We start from the raw sequence: 24775 nt of genomic DNA on the forward strand, positions 1-24775 counted from the left end.
TAATTCTAAAACCCCACCCCTTAACTCTAAACCCTAAGGTTTGGATTAATTAACCCAAGGGGTATAAATGTATATTTACCTCTCTAATGAAACCTATTTTTGTGACTTTGAGCTTTGAGTGCTATTTTAGGAACAAAAATTTGGTTTGGTGCTATCCTAGTCTTTTTCTCTTTAATCAATTCAAATATTTATAATTAATATTTTATTAAAAATATAGAAAATTAATTTTGTGAAACAAGAATAAACTCTAGAAAAAATTATTTTCAAAAACGAAATGAGTAGGTTTTAATAAGAAAAAAATAGGGTTCGGAAATCCAAAAATTTCAACTGGACATAAAAAACGAATGTTCCTACACATCAAGAAAAAGAAATTTAAAAAGCTTTTATATTTGTTCAAAATTGTTGTGCAATGAATGATTCTTCTGGTTCAAGACTGTTGTTGAACCAATGATCAAGCACTCTGGCAAATAATATGAGACTTTTTATTTCAGTGATGAGTTGATTAAGACTTTTTTATTTCAGTGATGAGTTGATTAATGTTTTTAATCATTGTCATAAGAGAGGGATCTTCACATGCCTTAAGACTTAGTTTAATCAATCCCCTTTGAAAAGAAAAGTCTAATAAACATTTCCGCAGTTTTGGTTTTTCTCCTTCCTATAAATAAGAAGAGTGAGAAAAAGGGCAAAGATTCGGTTTTTACTTCAGAAAAATGTCGTGGTAATAAGAGAAGAAGATTTGACCAAACCATCACCGCTTGTGACTGTCTGTCTCTTTTTTTTTAACTTTGAGATTAAAGAAAAGAAAAAAAGTTTTTGACTTTTCTTCCTAATCAAAGCTGCTTTGGCTTTGGCTTCAGTTTAATGGTGGCCCAATCGTTCTGCTGTTGAATGAATCATTTTTTTTTATTTTTTCTTCATCATACTACTACTCTCGGGGCCTTGACTTTCTTTTTCTTTTTAACATTTATTCTTCTCGTGTTCCTCTTTCCTTCTACTTGCTTTTGTCTTTTTGTCCTTTCACTGTTCCCTCTGTCGTGAATCCCAAGCTCGCAACTTTTGACGTCTTTTCCTCTTCTGGGTAAGTTCTTCTTTTCTTCCTGTTCATCTGCTAAAAACCCGATCTTGCGTCTTAAGTCTATGGAGAGAGAGAAGAGGGGTTTGTACAGTGTTTGACCTAAAGGTGTGAAAGTGTTTTCAGAACATTGCTCCAAGGCGATTGCAATGTCTTGACACGGTTTTGTCTGAAAGATTATGTTTCCCTTTTGAGTCTTTGATCTGACTTTTTTTTCTTTTACTTGTCCTTTCCGACAGGCTATTACCCTCAAAAGTCTCGAGATTTTTCTTAAACTGGTCTCAACTCGGTGGACATGATCTTTCAGACAGCTTTAGTTTGAGGTCTTTTTTGGAGAAGTTATGGGGAGTTTTTGCTCCAAGAGCCTAGGAATAAACTTTGGCAGTGAGTACTCAGGTTCAAGCGTGACTGATGATATACGAGAACACGATTTTGGCTACCAACAACAACAAGCAACTGGTCAAAACTGTTTAATGGGTCCTCCTGGTACGAGACAGTGTATGGTCAAAGACGCTAAAGAACAACCAATCCAGCTGAAAGATATGTTCTCCTTCCGAGAAAGAGAAGCTGAAGATATCTACGATGGGATTCCGAGGTTACCATCGTCTCAGAAACTCCGGCCTGCAAAATCTACTCAAACTGCTGTTTCAAAGGTTAGTTTGGACGAATTAGGATCGGGGCTCTGAAACCATATTAAGTTAGAGGATCTTTCAACCTAAAACCAACCTAAAACCAAACTGGTGATAAGTGGATTGGTCCCTTAAGGCTAAGATATGAGCTTTCAACTTAACTCATGTCTTAGCGTTTAGGTTGTAGTGTTAAAAGGATTGTCTAAGAGATGTGGATTGGATTGTACGGATCGGACTCTGATACCATATTGAGTTAGATGAGCTTCCAAGTTATAAGTCGATTGGTCCCATCTATCTTATATATTACTTTTCCTTCCAACTTCCAATATACTTAGCAAATGAAATTGTCGCTTGAGTGGCAGGTTACAGAAGTAGGGAGAGCGGGGTTAGGTAAAGCGAAGGATGTGTTGGATACACTTGGGAGTAGCATGACTGATCTTAGCAGCGGTGGTTTTACTTCTGGAGTTGCAATTAAAGGCAATGAGCTTGGGATCTTAGCCTTTGAAGTAGCAAACACAATTGTCAAAAGCTCAAATCTCATTGACTCACTTTCTAAGCAGAACATCAAGCATTTGAAAGAAACTGTCATTTATTCCGAAGGTGTTCAGAATCTTGTCTCTAATGATTTTGATGAACTTCTCAGACTAGTTGCTTCTGATAAGAGGTGAAAATTTTCGAAAGTCATAGACTGCTTTGTTAGCTCTTTTAAAAAAAACATTGCAAGATAGTTAAAACTTGTTGTGTTTGCAGGCAGGAGCTGCAAGTTTTCTCAGGAGAAGTGGTTCGGTTTGGAAACAGATCTAAAGACTTCCAGTGGCATAATCTACAGCGCTACTTTGACAAGTAACTTTATATAGAATCTTTATGTGTTATAGCCTTTCTTTTTAGTTGTTTAATTTTTTTTTTTTGTATTCTCAGGATTATCAAAGAGTTAACCCCTCAAAGACAGTTGAATGAAGACGCAGACTTAGTTGTTCGCCAACTGATGGGTCTAGTGCAGTATACTTCTGTGAGCGAATACTTTCTTGCTACTTTAGTAGCTATGTGTCATATTAAAATGTCATGATGTCACTCAGACATGACTCTTTTTGGTTCAGGAACTATACCAAGAGCTTCAAGTATTGGATAGATTGGAGAAAGACTATGATCAAAAGCGCCGAGAAGAAGAGAACTCAGCTAGCAGCAGTAAAGGTGATGGCCTTGCAATCTTAAAAACGGAGCTCAAGTCCCAGAGAAAGGTAGTGAAAAGCTTAAAGAAAAAGTCCTTGTGGTCAAGAGGTCATGAAGAGGTACTACTACTTCTTTGTCATTTAAATTGCATTTCACAAAATAAAATACAGCCAAAAACTAACCTAGATTATTGTGGTGTGTTCATCTTAACGGCTGGTTTGTATTACAGGTGATGGAGAAGCTAGTAGACATTGTTCACTTCTTGTTGCTAGAGATTCATAACATCTTTGGTGGTGCTGGTATGTAAGTTCCTCCTTTATGTACTTTCCACCATGTGCTACTGAGCATGTATCCAAAGCTTTTGAATGTTATCTTATTGCTCAGATGATCAACCAGCGAAGAAAGGAGCAACGGATCATGATAGAAGATTGGGACCTGCTGGTCTTGCTTTACATTATGCAAATATAATTATGCAGATTGATACACTTGTGAGTGCTCAAAACAATAGCCTTACTTCATTTGGTTTTGTTGGTTCTAATGTGTGTTTTGATGGGTATAGGTCGCTCGTGCAAGCTCTATAACTTCAAATGCAAGGGATTCTCTATACCAAAGCTTGCCACCTGATATAAAACTGGCTCTCCGTTCCAAGATTAAGTCCTTCAACGTCGATAAAGAGGTAATGTCTTCTTGTCTACACTCTCTGATCTACAAAACTGAAGAAAGAATGTGCTCTTATGTTTCTCCTTACAGCTTTCAGTGACACAAATTAAGGACGAGATGGAGAGGACACTGCATTGGCTTGTCCCTATTGCAGCCAACACAACCAAGTAAGAAGCCTGACCATTCTTTCGTTACCTTGACTTAACATTATGGCTAAAGATTGTTGAATGGGTTGTTCATTGCAGAGCTCATCATGGTTTCGGTTGGGTTGGAGAGTGGGCAAATACAGGGTGAGTGGTTGAATGAAAATGAGACACTGCAACTGCTCTCTGCTTGCATGTTTTTTCAATGTTTTTGTTTTTACCTTTTCAGGAGTGACTTCACTAGTAAGCCTAGTGGTGGAGAGATACTACGAATCGAAACACTTTACCACGCTAGTAAAGAAAAGACAGAGATCTACATTCTTGGACAGATCATTTGGTTACAGCATTTGGTTACAAAAGCAAAGAGTGAAGCACGTGGAGGTCCTAAGCTTTCTTCTATCAAGTCTAGGAACCAGCAATTGGTATCTGAACCACTCAGTGTCCCGTTAGTAACAGAGGAGGAACAAAAGATGTTAGAGGAGGCGAGCATGAGGAGGAAGAGGGGAACTCCATGTGTTAGCAAGAGTCATGATTTTGATTCAGAGTACTCGCGTGTGAGGAAGTGTGACCCTCTGAGCAGAAGCAGTGAGTATTTTCGTGGAGTGAGAAGAAGCAAATCAGCTGCTGTGAAGAGGTTTTCTTCAGGTTTTCCATTTCTTGATTTTGTTATCGATAAGGAGAAGGCGTTGGATGTTATTGATCGTGTTGATGTGCCGAGAGATTACAGAGCGTTGTTGAAAGAAGGTAGCTTAAGCTTCTAATGGAGTGTGGTTGAGGCCAATGTACAAAACTGGCTTCTGGTTCATGTGTTGGGTTGTACATAAGAGCATAAGAGAATGCTGTTGGAAGAAGCTGTTTATGCGACATGTTAGATCATTTACAATATTTTATTCAATATAGTGGTACACTTTTCAGAAAGTTTCAAATAGCGATGATGATTAAATGACTTGCACCATTCTCTAAACGCAGTAAGAGACTAACATCAAGTAATCATAATCATACATTGAAATTAGAATCTGCAAGACTTGAAACATTTATTTCAACAAGTAAAGTAGAGGCAAAAGAACCAAAAATTCGAGTAATAGTGAATAAATATGTTCAACATCATCTCGCAGCTCTTACAAAAAAAATGATGTGAATCGCAATGCATTAGCAGCGCCACCTTAAAGCATAGTTTTTTTTTCGTTATTGTCAACAAAAGAAGAAAATGAGAAGAGGGCATATCCAAAAGAGATGAATCAAGCACTTAAGCTGCTGCCTCCTTGGAGATCTTCTCTGCTTTCGCAACCACCTCGTCAATGCCACCAACCATGTAAAATGATTGTTCAGGAAGATCATCGTACTTACCATCGAGCAAACCCTGCAACAATTTACAATTCATATTAGTTCAAATATAGCAAAACAAAGATGTAGTGAAGAAGAAAGTCATATGTGCATTATATACCTGGAAACTGTTGATGTTTTCCTTAAGGTCAACGTATTTTCCAGGGGCACCCGTGAAGATCTCAGCAACATGGAATGGTTGACTCAAGAATCTCTGGATCTTACGGGCACGGGCAACGGTCAGCTTGTCATCTTCACTTAGCTCATCCATTCCCAAAATGGCAATAATATCTTGCAAGTTCTTGTAGTTCTGCAACACTTTCTGCACACCACGAGCAGTGTTGTAGTGCTCCTCACCAAGAATGTGAGGCGAGAGCATACGGGATGTTGAATCCAGAGGATCCACAGCAGGATAGATACCAAGCTCGGAAATCTTCACATGGGAAAGAGGAAAGTATCTTTATAAGGATTACACAGAGTATTTTTGAAAAGACGCATCAGAAGGAGACAAGTTCAGACCTGTCTAGACAGCACGGTTGTGGCGTCTAAATGAGCAAAGGTTGTGGCAGGAGCAGGATCTGTCAAATCATCAGCAGGGACATAGATGGCTTGGACAGAGGTGATAGAACCTTTCTTGGTGGTTGTGATTCTCTCTTGAAGAGCCCCAAGATCGGAAGCAAGAGTTGGCTGGTAACCCACAGCAGATGGGATACGACCAAGCAAAGCAGACACTTCAGAGTTGGCCTTCACAAGAGAGTATACTGAGTTAATTACAACTTCTTTATCAAACTACAGGTACAGAGAAATAGAGCAAACGACAAGGCTCACCTGAGTGAAACGGAAAATGTTGTCAATGAAAAGCAACACATCTTGGCCCTCAGCATCACGGAAATACTCAGCAACAGTCAAACCAGTAAGTCCAACACGGGCACGGGCACCCGGGGGCTCGTTCATTTGTCCATACACAAGAGCACATTTGCTCTCAGACTGTTAGAGAGGAAAAACAAAGAGAACTCAGCAACAAAGAATAGGAAAAGAATAGGTGAAGAATAATCCAAATAATTTGAAAACCTGCTTCTCGCCTAGCTTGATGACACCACTCTCAATCATTTCTCTGTACAAGTCATTCCCTTCACGAGTTCTTTCTCCCACACCAGCAAACACGGAGAAACCACCTTCATCACAAGATACCAGTTAATAACTAAAATTAGAGCCCCATAGGGCAAACTACTTAGGGAAATCATGAGAATACAAATATACAAACCATGAGCTTTGGCGACATTGTTAATCAGTTCCATAATGAGCACTGTCTTCCCAACACCAGCACCACCAAAGAGCCCAATCTTTCCTCCTCTCTGGTAAGGAGCAAGCAGATCAACAACCTGGAATGAAAAGCAACAAACTTTAGCTTGTAACATGAACAACAACACGTGTAGCCTATAATAACAAGCCCAAAATCTACCTTAATACCAGTGGCAAGAATCTCTTGCCCAGTAGCTAGATCAACCAAAGCTGGAGCATCTCTGTGAATAGGTAGGTAGTGCTCAGTCTCTACGCAACCGCAAAAAAAAAACACATTATCATGACATTTTCACTGAAATTAAAACACTGATCAAAAGTATCTCAAAAACACTTACTAATCTCGCCTCTCTCATCAATGGGTTCTCCAAGAACATTCATAATACGTCCAAGAGTAGCTCTCCCAACAGGAACCTTATAAAGAGAAAACAAAATAAATGATTTAAACACTAAGTTCCTTGTAAATGAATATACTTTAGTGTATCTTCACAAAGTCAACATAGAATTTAACAGATCTAAACACGTGGAAACTACTTACGGTGATCGGAGCTCCCGTGTTGAGCACGCGCCTTCCACGAACGAGACCCTCAGTACCATCCATAGCAATAGTCCTAACAACATTCTGACCCAAGTGATGAGACACCTCAAGCACCAGCCTCGTGGGATGATCCTGCACCTCGAGTGACGTCATGATCGGAGGCAACCCTTCCTGATCTTCGAACCTCACATCCACAATGGCTCCGATCACCTGGCAAACCTTCCCGATCGCGCCTTTCCCGCCGTAATCGTAACTCTTCTTCTTCCCCTCATCCTTAGCTGGACCAGCCGCAGCTGAATTAGCCGGCGAGGAGGTTGAATACTCAGCGACGCGTCCGAGGATGTCGCCGAAAGGAGCAGCGCGGCGAGCTGGGGAAGGAGAGGGGAGCCTAGGGTTGCGGCTTCCGAATTTGGCGGCGGATCTGGCGGAGGATGAACGGAGAAGCGACGATAAGACTCTCCGAGACGCCATTAGTGTGAAAGAGGAAATGGCTAGGGTAACTACAGTACCTGGAATCTATAAGATGGTGTGGTTCTGTTTTAGGAAACTTCCATCGTTATTGGGCTTCTGTAATGCGCTTATTTGGGCCTAAATCATGCTTTGGAGAAAAAGACTGATGTACAAATAATATTTATGCTAAATAATATTTATGCACTTTAAAAGCGCCAGATTGAATTTTTGATTGAAAATTGTATTGTCTATAAAATGTATAATAATTATACAATATCTGTGAATTTAAAGATATATTATGTTTCTATTTTGTGTAAACGATTTTATATAGTTGGCTAACATTATAGGATTCTAAACTGTTAGAATACGTGGTGTTTGTTTGAATTTGTATCCTGTAAATACAGTGTGATTATTAATATTTTTGTGATCGTTAATATTCTAAATAAACAACCTTCTAAGTTTTTTTTGGGTAAAAAATAGAAGAAAGTTGAAAGTGTTTCTTAACATTTACACCCGAAAAAATAAGTGAATAATTTTTTTTAAAAAAAAATCTCCATTTAAAATAGTATGAAAATCGATCAATGAAATGATTTTCAAAATTTCACCCGATAGTGTAGTGTATTACTTCCAACTTGGAAGGTTGGTAATTCTTAATTTCTCATGATATCCCAATTTTCTTCATATCTCTATAATTTTACAAGAAATTTTATTTATCCTTATTATGTGATTAATAAAATCTGTGCAGATACATTTTAGGAATATGGGATATTGTGTACAAATACGTACCTAAGAGTTTAATTATTTGTTGTTCAAAAAAAAAGTTTAATTATTTATGTGAAAACAGTAGGGGTGAAAGATTTGAATAAGATTGTGAATTTGTAAAAAATATTTTTTTCCAAGTGATGAGAATATTTAATTGGTTATTTGGATTCGCAATTAGACATGTTTGTTATCGGTAAATATTATTTTAATAATATTGATGACTCATAAATATTTCTGCGAAGAATAGTTGTGATTCTTTTTGTTTTTGACAAAAAAATAGTTGTGATTCATTTGTTAATGAGTTGCTAAAATATTGGACTAATTGATTGGCCTGCAAAAAGGTGAATTGTTAGAAAATAATAACTTTGTTAGTGATAAATAAAAGATAATGACACAAGTGTAATTTTTAGCAAAAACCAAGGGAACCTATAAAAAGGTTTTTGTTTTAAAATTATAGATAAGTAGATAAATTTTGGTAGGTTAAAGGTTGATTGGAAGATCATGCCAAACACACTGTTTAAAGAAACTAGCGTTATTAAATTGAAATCTCTAAAATAGCTAACACATACAAATTTCATATACTGATATACATTCATTTGTAAATATGCCGAAAGAAGAACTGATTGATCTCACAATTCAAGCTTATTAGTATCACTTATTGTTAAATTGAACCTATTTCCAACAAAAAAAAAGAATAAGAAAGAAAGTGACAAAATATTTTGAGAAAATAAAAAACTATATTTCATAGATTTTTCCGTAAAAATTAATTTTTAAATCACAATTGATCATTTTTATGATATTCAAGAATAAACATCATTAATATTGACCATGAATATGTAAGACTGTGTAATTAACAAATACTATATGTACAAGCACTGTACAACTGTTTTATGTGTATACTAGTTTCTATTTATTGTTTAGATTTGAACATTGTTTTCTTTGAGTATAAACGGTCATAAAATTTCAAATGTCACAAGCTTAAAACCAATAATAGCCACAAAAATAAGGTAAACAAGTGGGTTTGATAGATTTGAACATTGTTTTCTGTGGTCTGTTAAATTTTTATTAAAAGACAAAAGATGACCAATCATATAATCAGCTATTTGAAGAACTAAATTTATACATTTAACTTTTGTGAAATTAATCTTTTAATTAAACACATCAAACTAATTTCCAAAAGCATTTAAAATGCTTTAAATCTGATTGAGAGCTAGCACCTTAGGAGGTTTTTCGGAAATTTAATTGAATTTTCACTATTCATTTCAAACTTAAATGAAATCATTCTCTTTAATTTAAATAAGACATAACCTGAAAAGCCATTTAATCCGCATAAAGCGCTAACAATCTTATGTGATGTTTTTCTCTTTTTTATTTTAATCTAAATGTTAAACTTTATATCAATTTCTTGTTTTTTTTAGTGTTGTGGAGCAAATCTTATTAAAATGAGCTAATATTAAATAGATGAGAGAATTTAACTCTTAGGAGATAGAAACCAAAAATACAACTCAATCATGAGACATTTTCTTCCTATGGATCCAAACATCTCTTTAAGGTATTCCCAAAAACACCAATCTAATCCGATACTTGGTACAATCAACTCTATAAACACTTTGCACTCTTCTATTAGTTCTAACTTTATTTATAGTTTAAATATTAATTAACTAATTATTTAAAGAAAAATGATAATTATTATTCCATATATTCCACTTTATTTGGTGTTTAAAGAATTTTTTTGTTGCAAATTAAGTGATGTTTTCAATATTCTAGATGAAAATTTAATGTACTTTGATATTTTTGACCAATTACATAATATTGCATTTTTCTAATTGGTTGAATTAATTTTATTTATCAATATTTTTATGTAACCAAAGTACCTTTTATAATAGTTAACATTTTTACAAATCTTTATGCATTAATTAATCTTTAAAATCAAGTGGGGAGTAAATTAGAAGAGATGGATAATTCCACAGCGTTGATTTAATTGTTACGGACACTAACATGAAAACCAAAGAAGTCGAATTTTCTTAATAATTTAATTGTTAGGCCCATAAAAGCCCATTTGAAAAGCCCACCAGAAACAACAACGGAAGCATCAGATTCAGGTTCTGTAATTACCCTAAGCATATTCTCTCTCTCTCTCTCTCTCTCACATACACACTAATGGCGTCTCGGAGAGTCTTATCAACGCTTCTCCGTTCATCCTCCGGCAGATCCGCCGCCAAATTCGGAAGCCGCAACCCTAGGCTCCCCTCTCCTTCCCCAGCTCGCCGCGCAGCTCCTTTCGGCGACATCCTCGGACGCGTCGCCGAGTACTCGACCTCTTCGCCGGCTAATTCAGCTGCGGCGGCTCCAGCTAAGGATGAGGGGAAGAAGAAGAGTTACGATTACGGCGGGAAAGGCGCGATCGGGAAGGTGTGCCAGGTGATCGGAGCCATTGTGGATGTGAGATTCGAAGATCAGGAAGGGTTGCCTCCGATCATGACGTCGCTCGAGGTGCAGGATCACCCCACGAGGCTGGTGCTTGAGGTGTCTCATCACTTGGGTCAGAATGTTGTGAGGACTATTGCTATGGATGGTACTGAGGGTCTCGTTCGTGGAAGGCGCGTGCTCAACACGGGAGCTCCGATCACTGTAAGTAGTTTAGATCTGTTAATTCGATGTTGACTTTGTGAAGATACACTAAAGTATATTCATTTACAAAGGAATCATTTTGTGGAATGTGGGATGACTAATTATTTATTTTGTTTTCACTTTATAAGGTTCCTGTTGGGAGAGCTACTCTTGGACGTATTATGAATGTTCTTGGGGAACCTATTGATGAGAGAGGCGAGATTAGTAAGTGTTTTTGAGATACTTTTGATCAATGTCTTGTGTTTAGTGAACCTGTTATGATAATTTGATTTTGCTGTTGTGTAGAGACTGAGCACTACCTACCTATTCACAGAGATGCTCCAGCTTTGGTTGATCTAGCTACTGGGCAAGAGATCCTTGCCACTGGTATTAAGGTAGATTTTGGGCTTGTTCCTATAGGTTACACGTGTTGTTGTTCATGTTACGAGCTTAAGTTTGTTGCTTTCTTTGCAGGTTGTTGATCTGCTTGCTCCTTACCAAAGAGGAGGAAAGATTGGGCTCTTTGGTGGTGCGGGTGTTGGGAAGACTGTGCTCATTATGGAACTCATTAACAATGTCGCCAAAGCTCATGGTTTGCATTCTCATGGTTTCCCCAAGTAGTTTGTGCTCCAGCTTTGGTTTATTAATTGGTACTTCTTCGGATGAACAGGTGGTTTCTCCGTGTTTGCTGGTGTTGGAGAAAGAACCCGTGAAGGCAATGACTTGTACAGAGAAATGATTGAGAGTGGTGTCATCAAGCTAGGCGAGAAGCAGGTTTTCAAATAATTTTGATTAGTCTTCACCTTCCTTTTCCTGTAAATGGCATTTGATTGATCTTTGTTTCTGAGCTCTTTGCTTTCCCATCTAACAGTCTGAGAGCAAATGTGCTCTTGTGTATGGACAAATGAACGAGCCCCCGGGTGCTCGTGCCCGTGTTGGACTTACTGGTTTGACCGTTGCCGAGTATTTCCGTGATGCTGAGGGCCAAGATGTGTTGCTTTTCATTGACAACATTTTCCGATTCACTCAGGTGAGCTATGTTGTTTGTTTTATCTATCAGCGCCTGTGTGCCATACATTGTGATAAAGAGAGTTGTGAATTTAACTGATTCTACCCTTCTGTGTAGGCCAACTCTGAAGTCTCTGCTTTGCTTGGTCGTATCCCATCTGCTGTGGGTTACCAGCCAACTCTGGCTTCCGATCTTGGTGCTCTTCAAGAGCGAATCACAACCACCAAGAAAGGTTCCATCACCTCTGTCCAAGCCATCTATGTCCCTGCTGATGATTTGACAGATCCTGCTCCTGCCACAACCTTTGCTCATTTAGACGCCACAACTGTGTTGTCTAGACAGGTGTGAACTTGTCTCCTTCTGATGCTTCTTTGAATAATATATTGATACTTTGTCTTTCCCATGTGAAGATTTCCGAGCTCGGTATCTATCCTGCTGTGGATCCTCTGGATTCAACATCCCGTATGCTCTCGCCTCACATTCTGGGTGAGGAGCACTACAACACTGCTCGTGGTGTGCAGAAAGTGTTGCAGAACTACAAGAACTTGCAAGATATTATTGCCATTTTGGGAATGGATGAGCTAAGTGAAGATGACAAGCTGACTGTTGCCCGTGCCCGTAAGATCCAGAGATTCTTGAGTCAACCTTTCCATGTTGCTGAGATCTTCACCGGTGCCCCTGGAAAATACGTTGACCTTAAGGAAAACATCAACAGTTTCCAGGTACATATCACTTTCTTTCCTCCTACATCATTGTTTTGCTACATATGAACTCATTTGAACTGTCAACTGTTGTAGGGTTTGCTTGATGGCAAGTACGATGATCTTCCTGAACAATCATTTTACATGGTTGGTGGCATTGACGAGGTGGTTGCGAAAGCAGAGAAGATCTCCAAGGAGGCAGCAGCTTAAGGGCTTTGATTCATCTCTTCTACTCTTCTTCTTTTGTTGACAATAACGAAACAAACAAAACTAAAAACCGATGCTTTTGTCTGAGTGTGAGGGATCAATACCGAGAAAACAAATTTTATTCGTTGGAGTTTTTGCCTTGCAATAAAGGAGACGAGTGTTATGTTTTTCATCTGTATTTTATTAGCTTAGTTATGTTACTTCCCATTGCTTCTGACTGCCAACTCCTTGTTCCTTGTAATAATAAAATACATAACAATAATACCAAAACACTACTCACCGTCTTGTAATGATTATATTACTTTCTTCTTTTGTTCTTCTGTCACTACATATTATTCTTACAGGTACACTAGTTTCTCCCTCAAGAGTTGAAGAATTTATATATGTAGTATATTATTCTTACAAATAGAGATCCATTAGTTTCTTTTGATTATGATGTACAAAACATTAAGAAAGCATAAAGAAACAAAAACATATGTATATGTATATGAAATGTATTCCATGGAGTCTTCAAAAATGTTCGAGAACTGCTCCTGTATGATTAAAGCCACAAGATATATGCACTGCTCTTACATTCTTTCCCAGGTTCACCATTGCTGGTATCGCATAGTCTACATCGCTACCATGTCCCTGCAGTTAAACATACCATAACATTTATTCAATTTGATGCCATGTCTCATGGATTCTTTAGATAGTATAGCAAAATGAACCAAGAACTGAAATGATGTCGCATTCACATAAGCTAATTGTTTCAAAGATTTGATCGATAACAAAGATGATGAAACAAACCAGTTGTCCACCGGAGGAGTGTCCGTCATCAGAGAAAGTGCCGTGAGAACCTCCCCAGCCCCAGGTAAAGACTTTGTTATCTGCAAACACGATTCAGAAATGAATTGAATAACTTGCATAATCAAAATGGATAAAAAATGTTTTACCTGAAATGGCTGCAGTGTGCTTCCACCCACAAGATACATGAGTTACAGTTGATTCCAAGAAAGGACCTTCGACTCTCACAGGGGAGTGTGAGACATATGTTGACCTGAAACAAATTTAAGATAAAACTGAATACATGTACAGTTGCAGATCTTATGAGGAAACATACTAATCAATTAGGAAATGACTTACTCTGTGCCAAGGCACCCATTTTCGTTTGAACCCCAAGTGTATAGTTCCCCACCTCCTTACAAAAACGAAGGAAACAACAGAGACTGAGTTCTTACCAAAAAGGTACTAAAGAATAATAGAGAATTTACTTGTGACAACACATGTGTGGTAACCACCACATGCAACTTCTTCTGCGTATGGCACTTCACTGATAATAGATGGTGTTGTAGCATTCCTTACTCCTCCAAATCCCTATAAATTCGCACCATAAATAACTATAATGTAACCATAGTTAGTCTAGAAAAAAAGACATTTTATTTACCATCTTATTTATAGATCTCTCTCCGAACATGAAAGTGATAAGCTTCATTATCGTTACGTGAGACAGAGGAAGAACAGAGGAGGAGAGAGAGGGACGCGGGAAAAGGAAGAAGAATTGAATACGAAGGAAGACTCTGGGGCGTCTAGAGGGTCTTGAGACAGGAAAAGATTGGAAGACTCGGATGGACAGAGAAGGTTTGCCGTTATGTTCGTTGAGTAGCTTTAAATACGAGCCTGCGAGCTCATTTGTGGGTAGCTTTGTATTTTGGATTAGAGACGATAGTCTTGAGGAGATCTCGTCTGGGTTAAGCCAGCGAGTCTCGGTTGATTCACAATACAAAGTGTAAACACCTTTTCATCATATCAATAAAAATCATCTTTCGTTGTGTTCGTGATCGAGTTTGTAGAGAGACCTGACGATCAAACTCTATCAATTGGTGCGGTGAGCAGCTCGCGATCATTTCGATGGAGGAATCTGAGGGAAGAATCGAGAATCTGGAGCAGGCGGGACGAGAGACGGAGAAGACGGTGAAGGTGATCTACGAAGGGTGGAGGAAGCTTACGGAGGCTAATACACAATCCGATGTCCGTTTTGGTGAAGTGGAGTCGCGATTGAGCTCCGTTGAGTTTCAGTTACAGAAGATCGCCGCCGCAATCGATCGCATCGAGTCGAATACGGCGCCATCAAAGCCACATGGCAAAGACGTAGCGGAATCATCCGATCATCAGGTACAAGAATCTATAACTGAAACGGAGAATTTTCCGTCAGGTTATCGGCGAGGTACTGATATGTTTGCGAGTAGGGAGAGCTTGTTGAAGAAGATTGAGTTACCAACCTTTGATGGATTGATGCCATATTGTTGGATTCGTAATGTCGAACGTTATTTTCGCGCGGCAAAGTATAGTTCACAAGAAAAGCTCGAATTGGTGGCTTTGAGCTTGACTGGAGAAGTATTGAATTGGTATCTGTGGGAGGCTGAAGAGGAGAAGTTCGAGAGCTGGACTCAGTTTAAGCAACGTATGCTAGAACGCTTTGCAGAGTCCATTGATGATGAGCCTCGCAACAAACTATGTGCTCTGCGTCAGACTGGTTCTGTACGTCAATATGTCCGTGAGTTTGAAGAGCTGATTACTCAGGTGAAGGGCATTGATGAACCAAATCTGATAAGCAAGTTTTACACAGGCCTGAAACAGGAGATGAAGGAAGTTATCAAGCTTAAGGAACCAAAAGGTCTGCGTAATCATATCGCAGCAGTCGTCAAAATGGAGAGTAGTACCTTCTGTCAAGTTATGGGTGAACGTGTGAAACCAAGGCAGACGGATCACTATGCTCCACAACACAAACAGCATCGACCTAACAACTATAACCAACGTAACCTGCAGCCACTTGCTGACGACAAGAGTAAGCAACTGGAACCGCAAAAGAACTTACCTCCGAGACCACGATTACACTTAACTCCAGCTGAATTAGCTGAGTTGAAGAGGCTAAAGCTGTGTTTTAAATGTAAGACGAGCTGGTTCCGAGGTCATGTGTGTGCGAATGCAGAGTTAAAAATCTTGATGCTGGCTGAGGATATAGAAGTAGAAGTGTTACAAGATACATATAACGAAGAGGAGGAAGGGGAAGATAAAAACATGGAGGAGTTGCAGTCACCGCAAATGATGGAGATTTCACTCAACGCTTATATGGGGATTGACTCTCCTGCAACAACAAAGCTGAGAGGGTTGTTAGCTGGTACTAAAGTGGTGGTGTTAATAGACAGTGGTGCCACACATAATTTTGTCACACCTCAGATAGCAGCGAAGGCAGAACTCTTATTCCAAGCGAACGCAAAAATGCAAGTGATCTTGGGAAATGGCGTTTCTATTCATGCGGGAGGAGTCTGCAACAATGTTAATTTGGAGTTGCAGGGACTTAACTTTACAATTGATTGTATCACTCTGGACCTTGGCAAAGTGGATGTAGTGCTAGGAGTTCAGTGGTTGAGGACTCTTGGTACATGTGAGATCGATTGGCTTTCTCAGGAGTGGAGCTTCTGGTATGAAGGCAAGAAAGCGAGTTTAACTGGTGAACAAGATCTCCATCAGATGACAACGTCATTACAAAGTATTGCTCAAGAAGACAGTCAATGGGTGGTACCTAATGAAGCTTGGCTCTGTGAAATGACTACTACCGATCAGACAACACAAGATCAGTCTCCGGCAGTGTCAAAAGTGTTGCAGGATTACGAGCACATTTTCGCTAAACCGCAGTCTCTTCCCCCATTCAGAGGACGAGAGCATGCAGTAACGCTTAAGGAAGGAACTACTGCCATAAATGTTCGACCTTACCGTTACCCTCAAGCACATAAGGAAGCAATGACTGAGATGGTGAACGAGATGTTGGAAAAAGGTCTGATCAGGTTAAGTCGAAGCCCTTTTTCAAGCCCTGTCTTGTTGGTGAAGAAACAAGACAAATCTTGGCGTTTTTGTGTGGACTACCGTGCGCTCAACCAGGCAACCATAGCAGACAAGTATCCTATCCCTATGATAGACCAACTACTCGATCAACTTCATGGAGCTCGAGTGTTCTCTAAGATGGATCTAACTGCAGGGTTTCATCAGATCAGAATGGAGGAGAAGGACATTCCTAAGACTGCTTTTCGAACCCACGATGGTCATTATGAGTTTTTAGTAATGCCATTCGGCTTAACTAATGCTCCCTCTACCTTCCAGTCACTGATGAACGATCTGTTCCGTCCTTTCCTTAATAAGTTTGTGCTGGTATTCTTTGATGATGTGTTGATCTACAGCAAGAACGAAGAAGAACATGTTCATCACTTGGAGGCAGTTCTCAAAGTGTTCGAGAAACATCAGCTCTTCGCAAATAAGAAGAAGTGCTTGTTTGCTCAGGAGAAAGTCGAATACTTAGGACATGTCATTTCAGCTGAAGGAGTGGCTACTGATCCTAAAAAGACAGAAGCTATGAGAACTTGGCCTACTCCTAAGAATATCAAACAGCTTCGTGGTTTTTTGGGGCTAACTGGGTACTACAGACGGTTTGTACTAGGGTATGGTTCTTTGGCCCGTGCTCTTACTGAATTGCTAAAGATTGACAAGTTCGAGTGGTCTCCGTTCGCTCAAACAGCATTCGATAACTTGAAAACAGCGATGCTTACGGCACCGGTTTTGGCCTTGCCGGATTTTACGCAAACGTTTGTAGTTGAGTGTGATGCTTCAGGGTTTGGGATTGGTGCAGTATTGATGCAACAGGGTCGTCCGATTGCTTATTTTAGCCACGGCTTGACACCTCGTGAACAGCTGAAACCGATTTATGAAAGAGAACTTATGGCTGTGGTCTTGGCTATTCGCAAATGGAAGCATTATCTACTAGGACGTCGCTTTGTGGTTCACACAGATCAAAAGTCTCTTAAGTTTCTATTAGAGCAACGTGAAGTCAACATGGAGTATCAGAAATGGTTGATCAAACTATTGGGGTATGAGTTTGATATTATCTACAAACCGGGGATTCAGAACAAAGCAGCAGATGGTCTTTCAAGGATTGAGCATTCTTCACTACAGCTATGCTCTTCAACGTTGCTAGCAGTCACGGTACCTGCTTCTCTTCAGTTTCAAGATCTGCTTGCAGAAATTGCAGCATCGCCTGAGATTCAGCTGCTATTACAGAGAGTTCAAGAGGGTGATCCAAGCTTGAAACATTATTCAGAAAAGGGAGGGAAATTACTATACAAGAATCGCTTAGTGATTCCACATGACTCTCCACATGTTACTACTATTTTGAAGGAGTGTCACGATGGGTTACAAGGGGGCCATTCGGGTGTTCTCAAGACAGTTAAGAGGATACAACGCTGGTTCCATTGGACGGGTTTACTAAAGACAGTTCAGAAGTATGTTGCTGGTTGTCACATTTGTCAAACACATAAGTATTCAACGCTGAACCCAGCAGGCTTACTTCAGCCGCTTCCTATTCCGGTGGCTGTCTGGGAGGATTTGTCGATGGATTTTGTTGAGGGTTTACCAACTTCTTTTGGGTATAACGTCATCTTTGTGGTGGTTGATCGACTGAGTAAATACTCGCATTTCATTGGTCTCAAACACCCTTTTCAGGCGATTGATGTGGCAAAGAAATTTATTGGAGAGGTGGTGCGTCTGCACGGGTTTCCTCGGTCTATTGTATCTGATCGTGACAAGATTTTCTTGAGTTCCTTTTGGAAGGAGCTGTTCCGTTTATCTGAGACATCATTGAAGTTCAGCACGGCTTTCCACCCTCAGACAGACGGTCAGACTGAGGTTCTCAATCGTTGTATGGAAACTTATCTTCGGTGTTTTGCTTCATCACACCCACGAACTTGGTTCAAGTTTCTTTCTTGGGCTGAACTGTGGTACAACACGTCATACCATACATCCTTGAAAACTAGTCCTTTTCGAGTTGTCTATGGACGTGAACCTCCAGCATTATTGCAGTATGAGTCAGGATCAACTACAAATGCGAACTTGGAGAATATGTTAGTTGAGCGTGATGCAATGTTGGTCAGTATCAAAGCCCATTTGGTTCATGCGCAACAACTGATGAAGAACAACGCTGACAAACACAGAAGAGATGTGGTGTTTTCAGTAGGAGAAATGGTCTATCTGAAACTGCGACCATACAGGCAACAATCCGTAGCTCGACGAGTTTGTCAGAAGCTTTCAGCTAAGTACTTTGGACCGTACGAAGTGCGTGAGAGGATCGGAAAAGCGGCTTATCGTTTGGCTTTACCTCCAGAGACAAAAATTCACCCAGTCTTTCACGTGTCTCAGTTGAAAGCAGTTCTGGGAGCTGATCATCAGGTGCTTCCGTTACCAGTTTCACCTACGGGTCTTGATGATGTTATCGTTGTGCCGGAGGCTATCTTGGATACTCGTTACAATGATAAAGGAAGTTTAGAGTTGCTAGTTCAGTGGCGCTCCCTACCTCCTTCGGAGAACTCCTGGGTGTTATACAGAGAGTTTCGTGCCCAGTATCCTGAGTTTAAGCTTGAGGACAAGCTCGGTTTCGAAAAGGGGGGTATTGATAAGCTTCATTATCGTTACGTGAGACAGAGGAAGAACAGAGGAGGAGAGAGAGGGACGCGGGAAAAGGAAGAAGAATTGAATACGAAGGAAGACTCTGGGGCGTCTAGAGGGTCTTGAGACAGGAAAAGATTGGAAGACTCGGATGGACAGAGAAGGTTTGCCGTTATGTTCGTTGAGTAGCTTTAAATACGAGCCTGCGAGCTCATTTGTGGGTAGCTTTGTATTTTGGATTAGAGACGATAGTCTTGAGGAGATCTCGTCTGGGTTAAGCCAGCGAGTCTCGGTTGATTCACAATACAAAGTGTAAACACCTTTTCATCATATCAATAAAAATCATCTTTCGTTGTGTTCGTGATCGAGTTTGTAGAGAGACCTGACGATCAAACTCTATCAGAAAGCAGAGCCATTCTCTGCATTATTTGGAACCAAACCTCAGAGGCTCAGACAGACAGTAACTACCAGTCTCGCACAATACTCATAATTGAAGAAAGTAACTCAATACCATCAGTACATACTGTATGCAGCAGACCAGCAGCAACGCTTTTAACCTAGTGTTCAACCAAAAGAACAGACAAGCTGTTATTAGCAAGAGAGTCTAAAGATTAATTTTCATCTAAGAAATTACCTTAATCCCCTCAAGTTCCTTGATAAGCCTTGGAGTAAACTCACTACAAGCGCAGTACAAGAAAACTATGAAGGAATCATGATATGAAAACTCTTGTGAGTAAAAATTTACATGAGAAAGAAACAAATATAGGAATTAAGCAAAAACAGACCAACCTTTTACTTTTTAAGATGCCAAAAAAACTGGACTCGTGACCGTGGCCAAGTCTTCCAGATCCTCCTCCACCCCAACTCAGGACTTCACCTCCATCTGCTCCAGAAAGATACTTAAAACACACACAAAAACAGGTGTTTAAGAATCTAGGATCCGTACCAGTAACAGCAACTGAATGCTCTGATCCTAAAGCCACTGATTTGATGGTGATCCCATTCAGAGCCTGCACTTTGGTTGGTACATGAACCACTCTTGCAGCATCTGTATAATAGAAACGAATATGTAAATAGGCAAGCAACTTTGATGAATTAGGACATAAATCACAGTGCACCATAACTTATTGAAATGTAAAAACGTAATTACTTTTTCCAAGTCCAAGCTGTCCACTAGTATTCTTTCCCCACATGTAGAGTTCCCCATCCACTAACAAAAAGAAAGAGAGCACAGATGTGACCAAGTAAGAAATAACATACAATTTATGTAAAGCACTGTACTGCACCAGAAGATGTAATGAAGAACATTGTGCTTATTTACCTGTGATAGCAGCAGAGTGGTAATAACCAGCTGAGATGTGCAGTATATCATTTTCAATTCCAGAAACTTCAAGCGGCTCCTACAACGTTTTATACACAAGAAACAAGTTCCAATTGAATACTCTGAGATAAAGACATGTGAAAAACAGAGAATCAAAGAAAAACAAACCCTATAGTTTTTTGCAAAAACCTACATACCAAAGCATGAGTGTTAACATGTGAGACACCAAGTTGGCCACAATCATTAAGACCTGTCGCAAAGACTCTCCTTGTTTCTGTCACATAGTGTAGGAAGTGTATGTTAAGCTCACAATCAGATTCAAAAAAGATTACTTTACAACTAAAACACCAAACATGCCTAGTCAGAGCCGGATCTGGGCACAGCAATCCGCCTATATAGCTAGTTTATATAGGCCCAATGGCCCTCACATTGTCGATTTTTTTAATTAAGATTAACTTTTTTAAAAAATGTTTATAACCTCCTAAATCTCAGATCAGTCCAATTAAACTAAGCCAATAAATAATAAAGATCCTATCACTCAAATTCAAATTCTGATCAAATAAATCGAATTAAAGAGGGAGATGACGAAAGATCACCGGTGAGGAAAAGAGTGTGAGCTCCGCCGCAAGCGAGAGCTCTAATACTGTGATCACTCAACGCAGAGCAAACGGCGGGTCTCCACCGAGACTCCAAGCTCCCTAGCCCTAACCTTCCGTAATCTCCACTCCCCCACATCGCCGCAAATCGTTTCCCGCTCTCGCTCGACAACCGTCTTCTTCCACGGGAAGCACCAATCGTCGTATCCAATTTCGAATTATCGAAAACTCCAGTGAAATGATTCTTCGATCGTTGAATCGTCGATCCAGAGATTCGAACTCGTCCCAGGGCTCTAGTCAACATTTTGAATACAGCAGGTTAAAATGGATCGTTCTTCTTCTAACGAATGTGAGAGAAGAGAGAATTGATCATGAGGAGATTGAGCTGTGTTGATGGAATCACATGATGGTGAAGAAGAAGGAAGAAACTGATGGATAGAAACAATGCTACGTCTTCTTCCCCGTTATTCAATTTCTGAGAGTGTTGTGAAGTTTTTTTTGGATATCGGTCCTTCTAGTTTTCTCATTTTTCAAATTTCGTCTTAACATTTTGTTTTGTACATATTCACACCCAAATATAATTAAATTTTTTTTTATCAAATAGAATAATTATGATTATTTTCTAAAAGGAAAATTTCAACTTAGGTTAACGAATAATGTAATCTTTGAGATTAACTAAACGTTAGAAGTTGAAAGAATCAACATTTACCAAATTGAAAGAATCAACATTAATACAATTCAAGATTCATATACATTACATTTGTTAAAAAAAATTTCAGCGGTAGGAGAGGAGAAGCACCACCACAACATCTATTAGACCTAAAACAAATTGTTTGAACTTGGAAGACAAGAAGAGTATATGAACTAGTCAACAAATAGAGGTAATTACTAAGCATGCAGATTATTGCATTCTCCTGGATATAATTAGTGTCATTTTCATTCACTAAATCAGTTCTATGTTATGAAACATTCTCATAATAGTCCAATCTGCGAGGGAAATGAGAACAACATACTTTTAGGGCCACTAGTAACTTGGGAGTGTGACAGTGTGTGGTGTGAAAGCCATGAGAGAGATGTGGAAAGCTTTATTCTCCTGTTAATTACTAACTTTATTAATTCGACTTCAACAAAGTTTATCCAAAACTTAAACAAACAAACTTATCAAGTGTTATGTAATAAGGAAACACAAACGTGACTCTCAAGACTTAAAACCCCAAATAAAAAAAAACAAAACACAATCCAAATGAAACCACAAAAAAACAATATCACTTATTGGGCACGTTTGTGACTTGTTGTTGTTGATGGGAACTTGCACTACTGTTCACATTACATAGAGCCACATGAGGAGGAGACTCGAAAGAGAAAACACACATCCTACACTCTTGATCAAAGGAGTCGTTCTTGAACGTGCATCGATCGCAGAACCAGTAATCAGTGGTTACATCCTCATAAGCATCAACCTTAACATCACACAAACCATCTTCAAGAGTCTTTACAAAGAAACGGAAGTAGTTGCCAGTTGTTTCTGTTGTGTCTCCTAACTTCTCCCTAAAGGCAATGATACCTCCACCACCTGAGATGATTCCATCCGTCACCTTATGTAGAGTCTCTTTATGCTTAGAAAGATTTGCAGTAGCTTTCTCCCGAAGGTAATCAAGGTACTCCTTCTTGGCGATATGGTAATCACTTATGAAATAACCAAACACGCAGCTCCATTTCAGCACAAGTCTGCATTGAACAGTTAGCATCCATGCTTCTCTTATAGCCTTCATGTCTAGCTCTCTTAAACAATTAGCATCCATGATTTTTTCCTCAACGGCTTCAAGATCCCATTTAGATCTCTGCAATGCGGCATCACTTGTCTCCCATAGTGTCATGTGACGTATTAGAGCCAAGTCATTGCTTGGTTGGGAAACGGAGCAGTCAGTACATTTCCATACTCCATCATGATTTTCCACAAGACTGTAGCATTCAGGACAATGCTTGATCCTTTTAGTGGTCCGCGCAAGGTTTCTTGATTTATACAATAGTTCATTCAACCAAAGGGAAGCATTGTTGCAAGTCACCGGTCGGTGTGACTCTAGCTGGCAATTCCAACAGAATATGTGACCGCACAAACACACCACATCAAAGTCTTCTGATGGAACCTCATCATGACGCTTGATGGCGTAGTCGTCGCAGTCAGGACACCGTTTGATTGTTTCTTTGTTGCTCTCCATAAAAGATGCTAGAAGGTATCTCTCGTACATCTTCTTCACTGGCTCTCCGAGTTTCTCGACCGTGTCTGGTCCAACCGACGCGTGACAGTCTTGGGTCAAGCAAGAGATCAATAGTACTCTCTCGTCCTCCTTCTTCTTCTTCTTTAGAGTTTTGCTGAGATAATCTCTCCAGCAATCTCTAGAGAACTTATGTGAGCAAAAAGACGTGGACATGAGATTATCATCTCCTTCACCGGTCACCTCAAGATCTTCATCAGAAGATCCAACCAAACCTAATTCCGACAGAAACTTCTCCTTGTCGTCTACCAAACGATCTGAAGCCTTGCACAAGTTCCAACATAGATGGACTAGGATCACGGTTGCATCAGACAGCGACAGAGAGAACACTTCCGTGATCTGAACTACTTCCTTCATCATCTTCTCACGAATCTCCTCTCTCGTATGAACGGAGTAGAGTCTTCGCCCATTGTAGTTCATGTCTGTAAAAAAGAAAATGAGATTCAAACCTAACAAATAGTGAAAGAGTGTTATGTAAGTAAATGGGAGAATATGTTATAAATGACATACCGTTGCTGCGGGTCGTTGAGGAAGAATAGGGTTTTAGTAGCTTGTGGAACAAGTTAAAACAAAATCTCTGAGGAATGGTGATTGATAGTGCTAATGAGTTTCGTTTTTGTTTTTGTCAACGACTAGTGAGAGTTTATAACTAACTAACAACACGCGGAGAAACAGTGTTTTTGAAACATTATTATTTTCTCGACGTGTCTGAAATCTGAAGACAATATAATACTATAGTTTTCATAAATGATCAGTTATGAATGAAGTTGGCTTTCACGCAATCAGTTGGAAGAGATGAATCACAGCTAAGAAACGCGTGAACACATTAGTCTTTTTTTAATCTTGTTTTTATCTCAATCCCCCAGAGATGTTCTAATATTTAATCTATTATATTTGGAATCAAGAACTAGTCACAGAACCTTGGTCAGAGACTTATCTGATGTAACTGTAAAGTAATTGAATCAACATCAGATTTTGCAAACCAGCTGATTCCAACTTTAAACCGGTGTTCATCAGTTGGCAGTCTGATCAAATACACCAGTTATCTTGCTGCGTGACGGATTGGTTCTTCATCAAGTGTAGATTGGGATGCTAATCTATTCTGTCTCTCATGGTTGACAATTTTCTTAAACAAAAGTTAATGGCTCCTCTTAATTTAAAATCTTCAGAGTATCCTTAATGAATCATTTCCTTTAAAATTTTCTCAACTAATCATCTATTACCAATTGGGTTTCGACAATTTAACCTCTCTTCCATTTTGGACAAATCATAATTTTCCTCTCATTCCTTCTTTTGATACTTTCTCTTTCATTCATCTCTTTCATTGTTTCCTCCTTTGCAACAAATTCATGAAAATTTGAGACAACCACAAATATTTATCATTTTGTTGTTTCAATCTACTCTCATATAAATTTTTGATGAAATAACAAGAATTTGCTTACAAATGAAACATTGATGATGCTAAGAAACTATTAACAGACTACAATCTTTTTTTCCCTACTAAGAAACAAAGATGATAGAGAACTTCTCTCTAACAC

At 39.2% G+C, this 24775-nt stretch overlaps 5 protein-coding genes across 8 annotated transcripts; 2 read left to right on the plus strand and 3 right to left on the minus strand.

The window, feature by feature from the left end:
• The first annotated feature begins 865 nt into the window (after window positions 1–865).
• On the plus strand, window positions 866–4600 carry LOC106396306 (protein PSK SIMULATOR 3-like). Of its 3 annotated transcripts, none has more exons than XM_013836657.3 (12): window positions 866–1078; window positions 1312–1725; window positions 2064–2365; window positions 2452–2544; window positions 2620–2710; window positions 2799–2990; window positions 3101–3170; window positions 3256–3359; window positions 3431–3547; window positions 3622–3698; window positions 3777–3821; window positions 3904–4600. In XM_013836657.3, exons 2-12 carry the CDS (start codon window positions 1414–1416, stop codon window positions 4433–4435), a joined length of 1935 nt encoding a protein of 644 aa, XP_013692111.1. In that variant the 5' UTR covers window positions 866–1078; window positions 1312–1413; the 3' UTR covers window positions 4436–4600. The 3 variants fall into 3 exon arrangements, with proteins under 3 accessions (XP_013692111.1, XP_013692112.1, XP_022554056.1); XM_013836658.3 differs by having other exon boundaries at window positions 901–1180; XM_022698335.2 differs by having other exon boundaries at window positions 901–1082; window positions 1314–1725.
• A 138-nt stretch (window positions 4601–4738) lies between these two features.
• LOC106396307 (ATP synthase subunit beta-1, mitochondrial-like) lies at window positions 4739–7344 on the minus strand. The gene is made up of 9 exons (XM_013836660.3): window positions 6835–7344; window positions 6635–6710; window positions 6460–6548; window positions 6262–6379; window positions 6069–6172; window positions 5826–5984; window positions 5517–5741; window positions 5119–5430; window positions 4739–5034 (listed from the first exon to the last, which is right to left on the minus strand). The coding sequence occupies exons 1-9, from the start codon at window positions 7303–7305 to the stop codon at window positions 4921–4923; spliced, it is 1668 nt and encodes a 555-aa protein (XP_013692114.1). The 5' UTR covers window positions 7306–7344; the 3' UTR covers window positions 4739–4920.
• A 2783-nt stretch (window positions 7345–10127) lies between these two features.
• Window positions 10128–12745, plus strand: LOC106377686 (ATP synthase subunit beta-1, mitochondrial). The gene is made up of 9 exons (XM_048746735.1): window positions 10128–10677; window positions 10806–10881; window positions 10963–11051; window positions 11131–11248; window positions 11327–11430; window positions 11528–11686; window positions 11783–12007; window positions 12076–12387; window positions 12463–12745. The coding sequence occupies exons 1-9, from the start codon at window positions 10207–10209 to the stop codon at window positions 12574–12576; spliced, it is 1668 nt and encodes a 555-aa protein (XP_048602692.1). The 5' UTR covers window positions 10128–10206; the 3' UTR covers window positions 12577–12745.
• A 194-nt stretch (window positions 12746–12939) lies between these two features.
• LOC125581382 (ultraviolet-B receptor UVR8-like) lies at window positions 12940–21392 on the minus strand. Of its 2 annotated transcripts, none has more exons than XM_048746737.1 (13): window positions 20962–21392; window positions 20563–20639; window positions 20366–20444; window positions 20195–20254; window positions 19991–20092; window positions 19834–19927; window positions 19679–19721; window positions 19569–19601; window positions 13827–13929; window positions 13699–13750; window positions 13509–13612; window positions 13363–13442; window positions 12940–13203 (listed from the first exon to the last, which is right to left on the minus strand). In XM_048746737.1, the coding sequence occupies exons 1-13, from the start codon at window positions 21263–21265 to the stop codon at window positions 13084–13086; spliced, it is 1251 nt and encodes a 416-aa protein (XP_048602694.1). In that variant the 5' UTR covers window positions 21266–21392; the 3' UTR covers window positions 12940–13083. The 2 variants fall into 2 exon arrangements, with proteins under 2 accessions (XP_048602694.1, XP_048602693.1); XM_048746736.1 differs by having other exon boundaries at window positions 13699–13753.
• A 515-nt stretch (window positions 21393–21907) lies between these two features.
• On the minus strand, window positions 21908–23839 carry LOC106395347 (probable E3 ubiquitin-protein ligase ARI16). Its single transcript, XM_013835836.3, has 2 exons — window positions 23748–23839; window positions 21908–23659 (listed from the first exon to the last, which is right to left on the minus strand). The coding sequence occupies exon 2, from the start codon at window positions 23655–23657 to the stop codon at window positions 22227–22229; it is 1431 nt and encodes a 476-aa protein (XP_013691290.2). The 5' UTR covers window positions 23658–23659; window positions 23748–23839; the 3' UTR covers window positions 21908–22226.
• Window positions 23840–24775: the final 936 nt, after the last annotated feature.

Source organism: Brassica napus, chromosome C2 (genome assembly GCF_020379485.1).
Source record: "Brassica napus cultivar Da-Ae chromosome C2, Da-Ae, whole genome shotgun sequence".
Lineage (NCBI taxonomy): Eukaryota > Viridiplantae > Streptophyta > Magnoliopsida > Brassicales > Brassicaceae > Brassica > Brassica napus.

Bases quoted from the DNA above. Each gene is read 5' to 3' on its own strand.
- LOC106396306 (XM_013836657.3), top strand. From the start codon at position 1,414: ATGGGGAGTTTTTGCTCCAAGAGCCTAGGAATAAACTTTGGCAGTGAG. The intron at 2,711-2,798 runs GTGAGCGAATAC...TTTTTGGTTCAG, and splicing joins GTCTAGTGCAGTATACTTCT to GAACTATACCAAGAGCTTCA. The intron at 3,171-3,255 runs GTATGTAAGTTC...CTTATTGCTCAG, and splicing joins TAACATCTTTGGTGGTGCTG to ATGATCAACCAGCGAAGAAA.
- LOC106396307 (XM_013836660.3), bottom strand. From the start codon at position 7,305: ATGGCGTCTCGGAGAGTCTTATCGTCGCTTCTCCGTTCATCCTCCGCC. The intron at 6,380-6,459 runs GTAGATTTTGGG...TTTTCATTCCAG, and splicing joins TTCTTGCCACTGGTATTAAG to GTTGTTGATCTGCTTGCTCC. The intron at 6,173-6,261 runs GTTTGTATATTT...CTTGTGATGAAG, and splicing joins CAATGTCGCCAAAGCTCATG to GTGGTTTCTCCGTGTTTGCT.
- LOC106377686 (XM_048746735.1), top strand. From the start codon at position 10,207: ATGGCGTCTCGGAGAGTCTTATCAACGCTTCTCCGTTCATCCTCCGGC. The intron at 11,249-11,326 runs GTTTGCATTCTC...TCGGATGAACAG, and splicing joins CAATGTCGCCAAAGCTCATG to GTGGTTTCTCCGTGTTTGCT. The intron at 12,008-12,075 runs GTGTGAACTTGT...TCCCATGTGAAG, and splicing joins CAACTGTGTTGTCTAGACAG to ATTTCCGAGCTCGGTATCTA.
- LOC125581382 (XM_048746736.1), bottom strand. From the start codon at position 21,265: ATGTTGACTAGAGCCCTGGGACGAGTTCGAATCTCTGGATCGACGATT. The intron at 20,255-20,365 runs GTAAATAAGCAC...TCTTTTTGTTAG, and splicing joins CCACTCTGCTGCTATCACAG to TGGATGGGGAACTCTACATG. The intron at 13,754-13,826 runs GTAAATTCTCTA...CGTTTTTGTAAG, and splicing joins CCACACATGTGTTGTCACAA to GAGGTGGGGAACTATACACT.
- LOC106395347 (XM_013835836.3), bottom strand. From the start codon at position 23,657: ATGAACTACAATGGGCGAAGACTCTACTCCGTTCATACGAGAGAGGAG.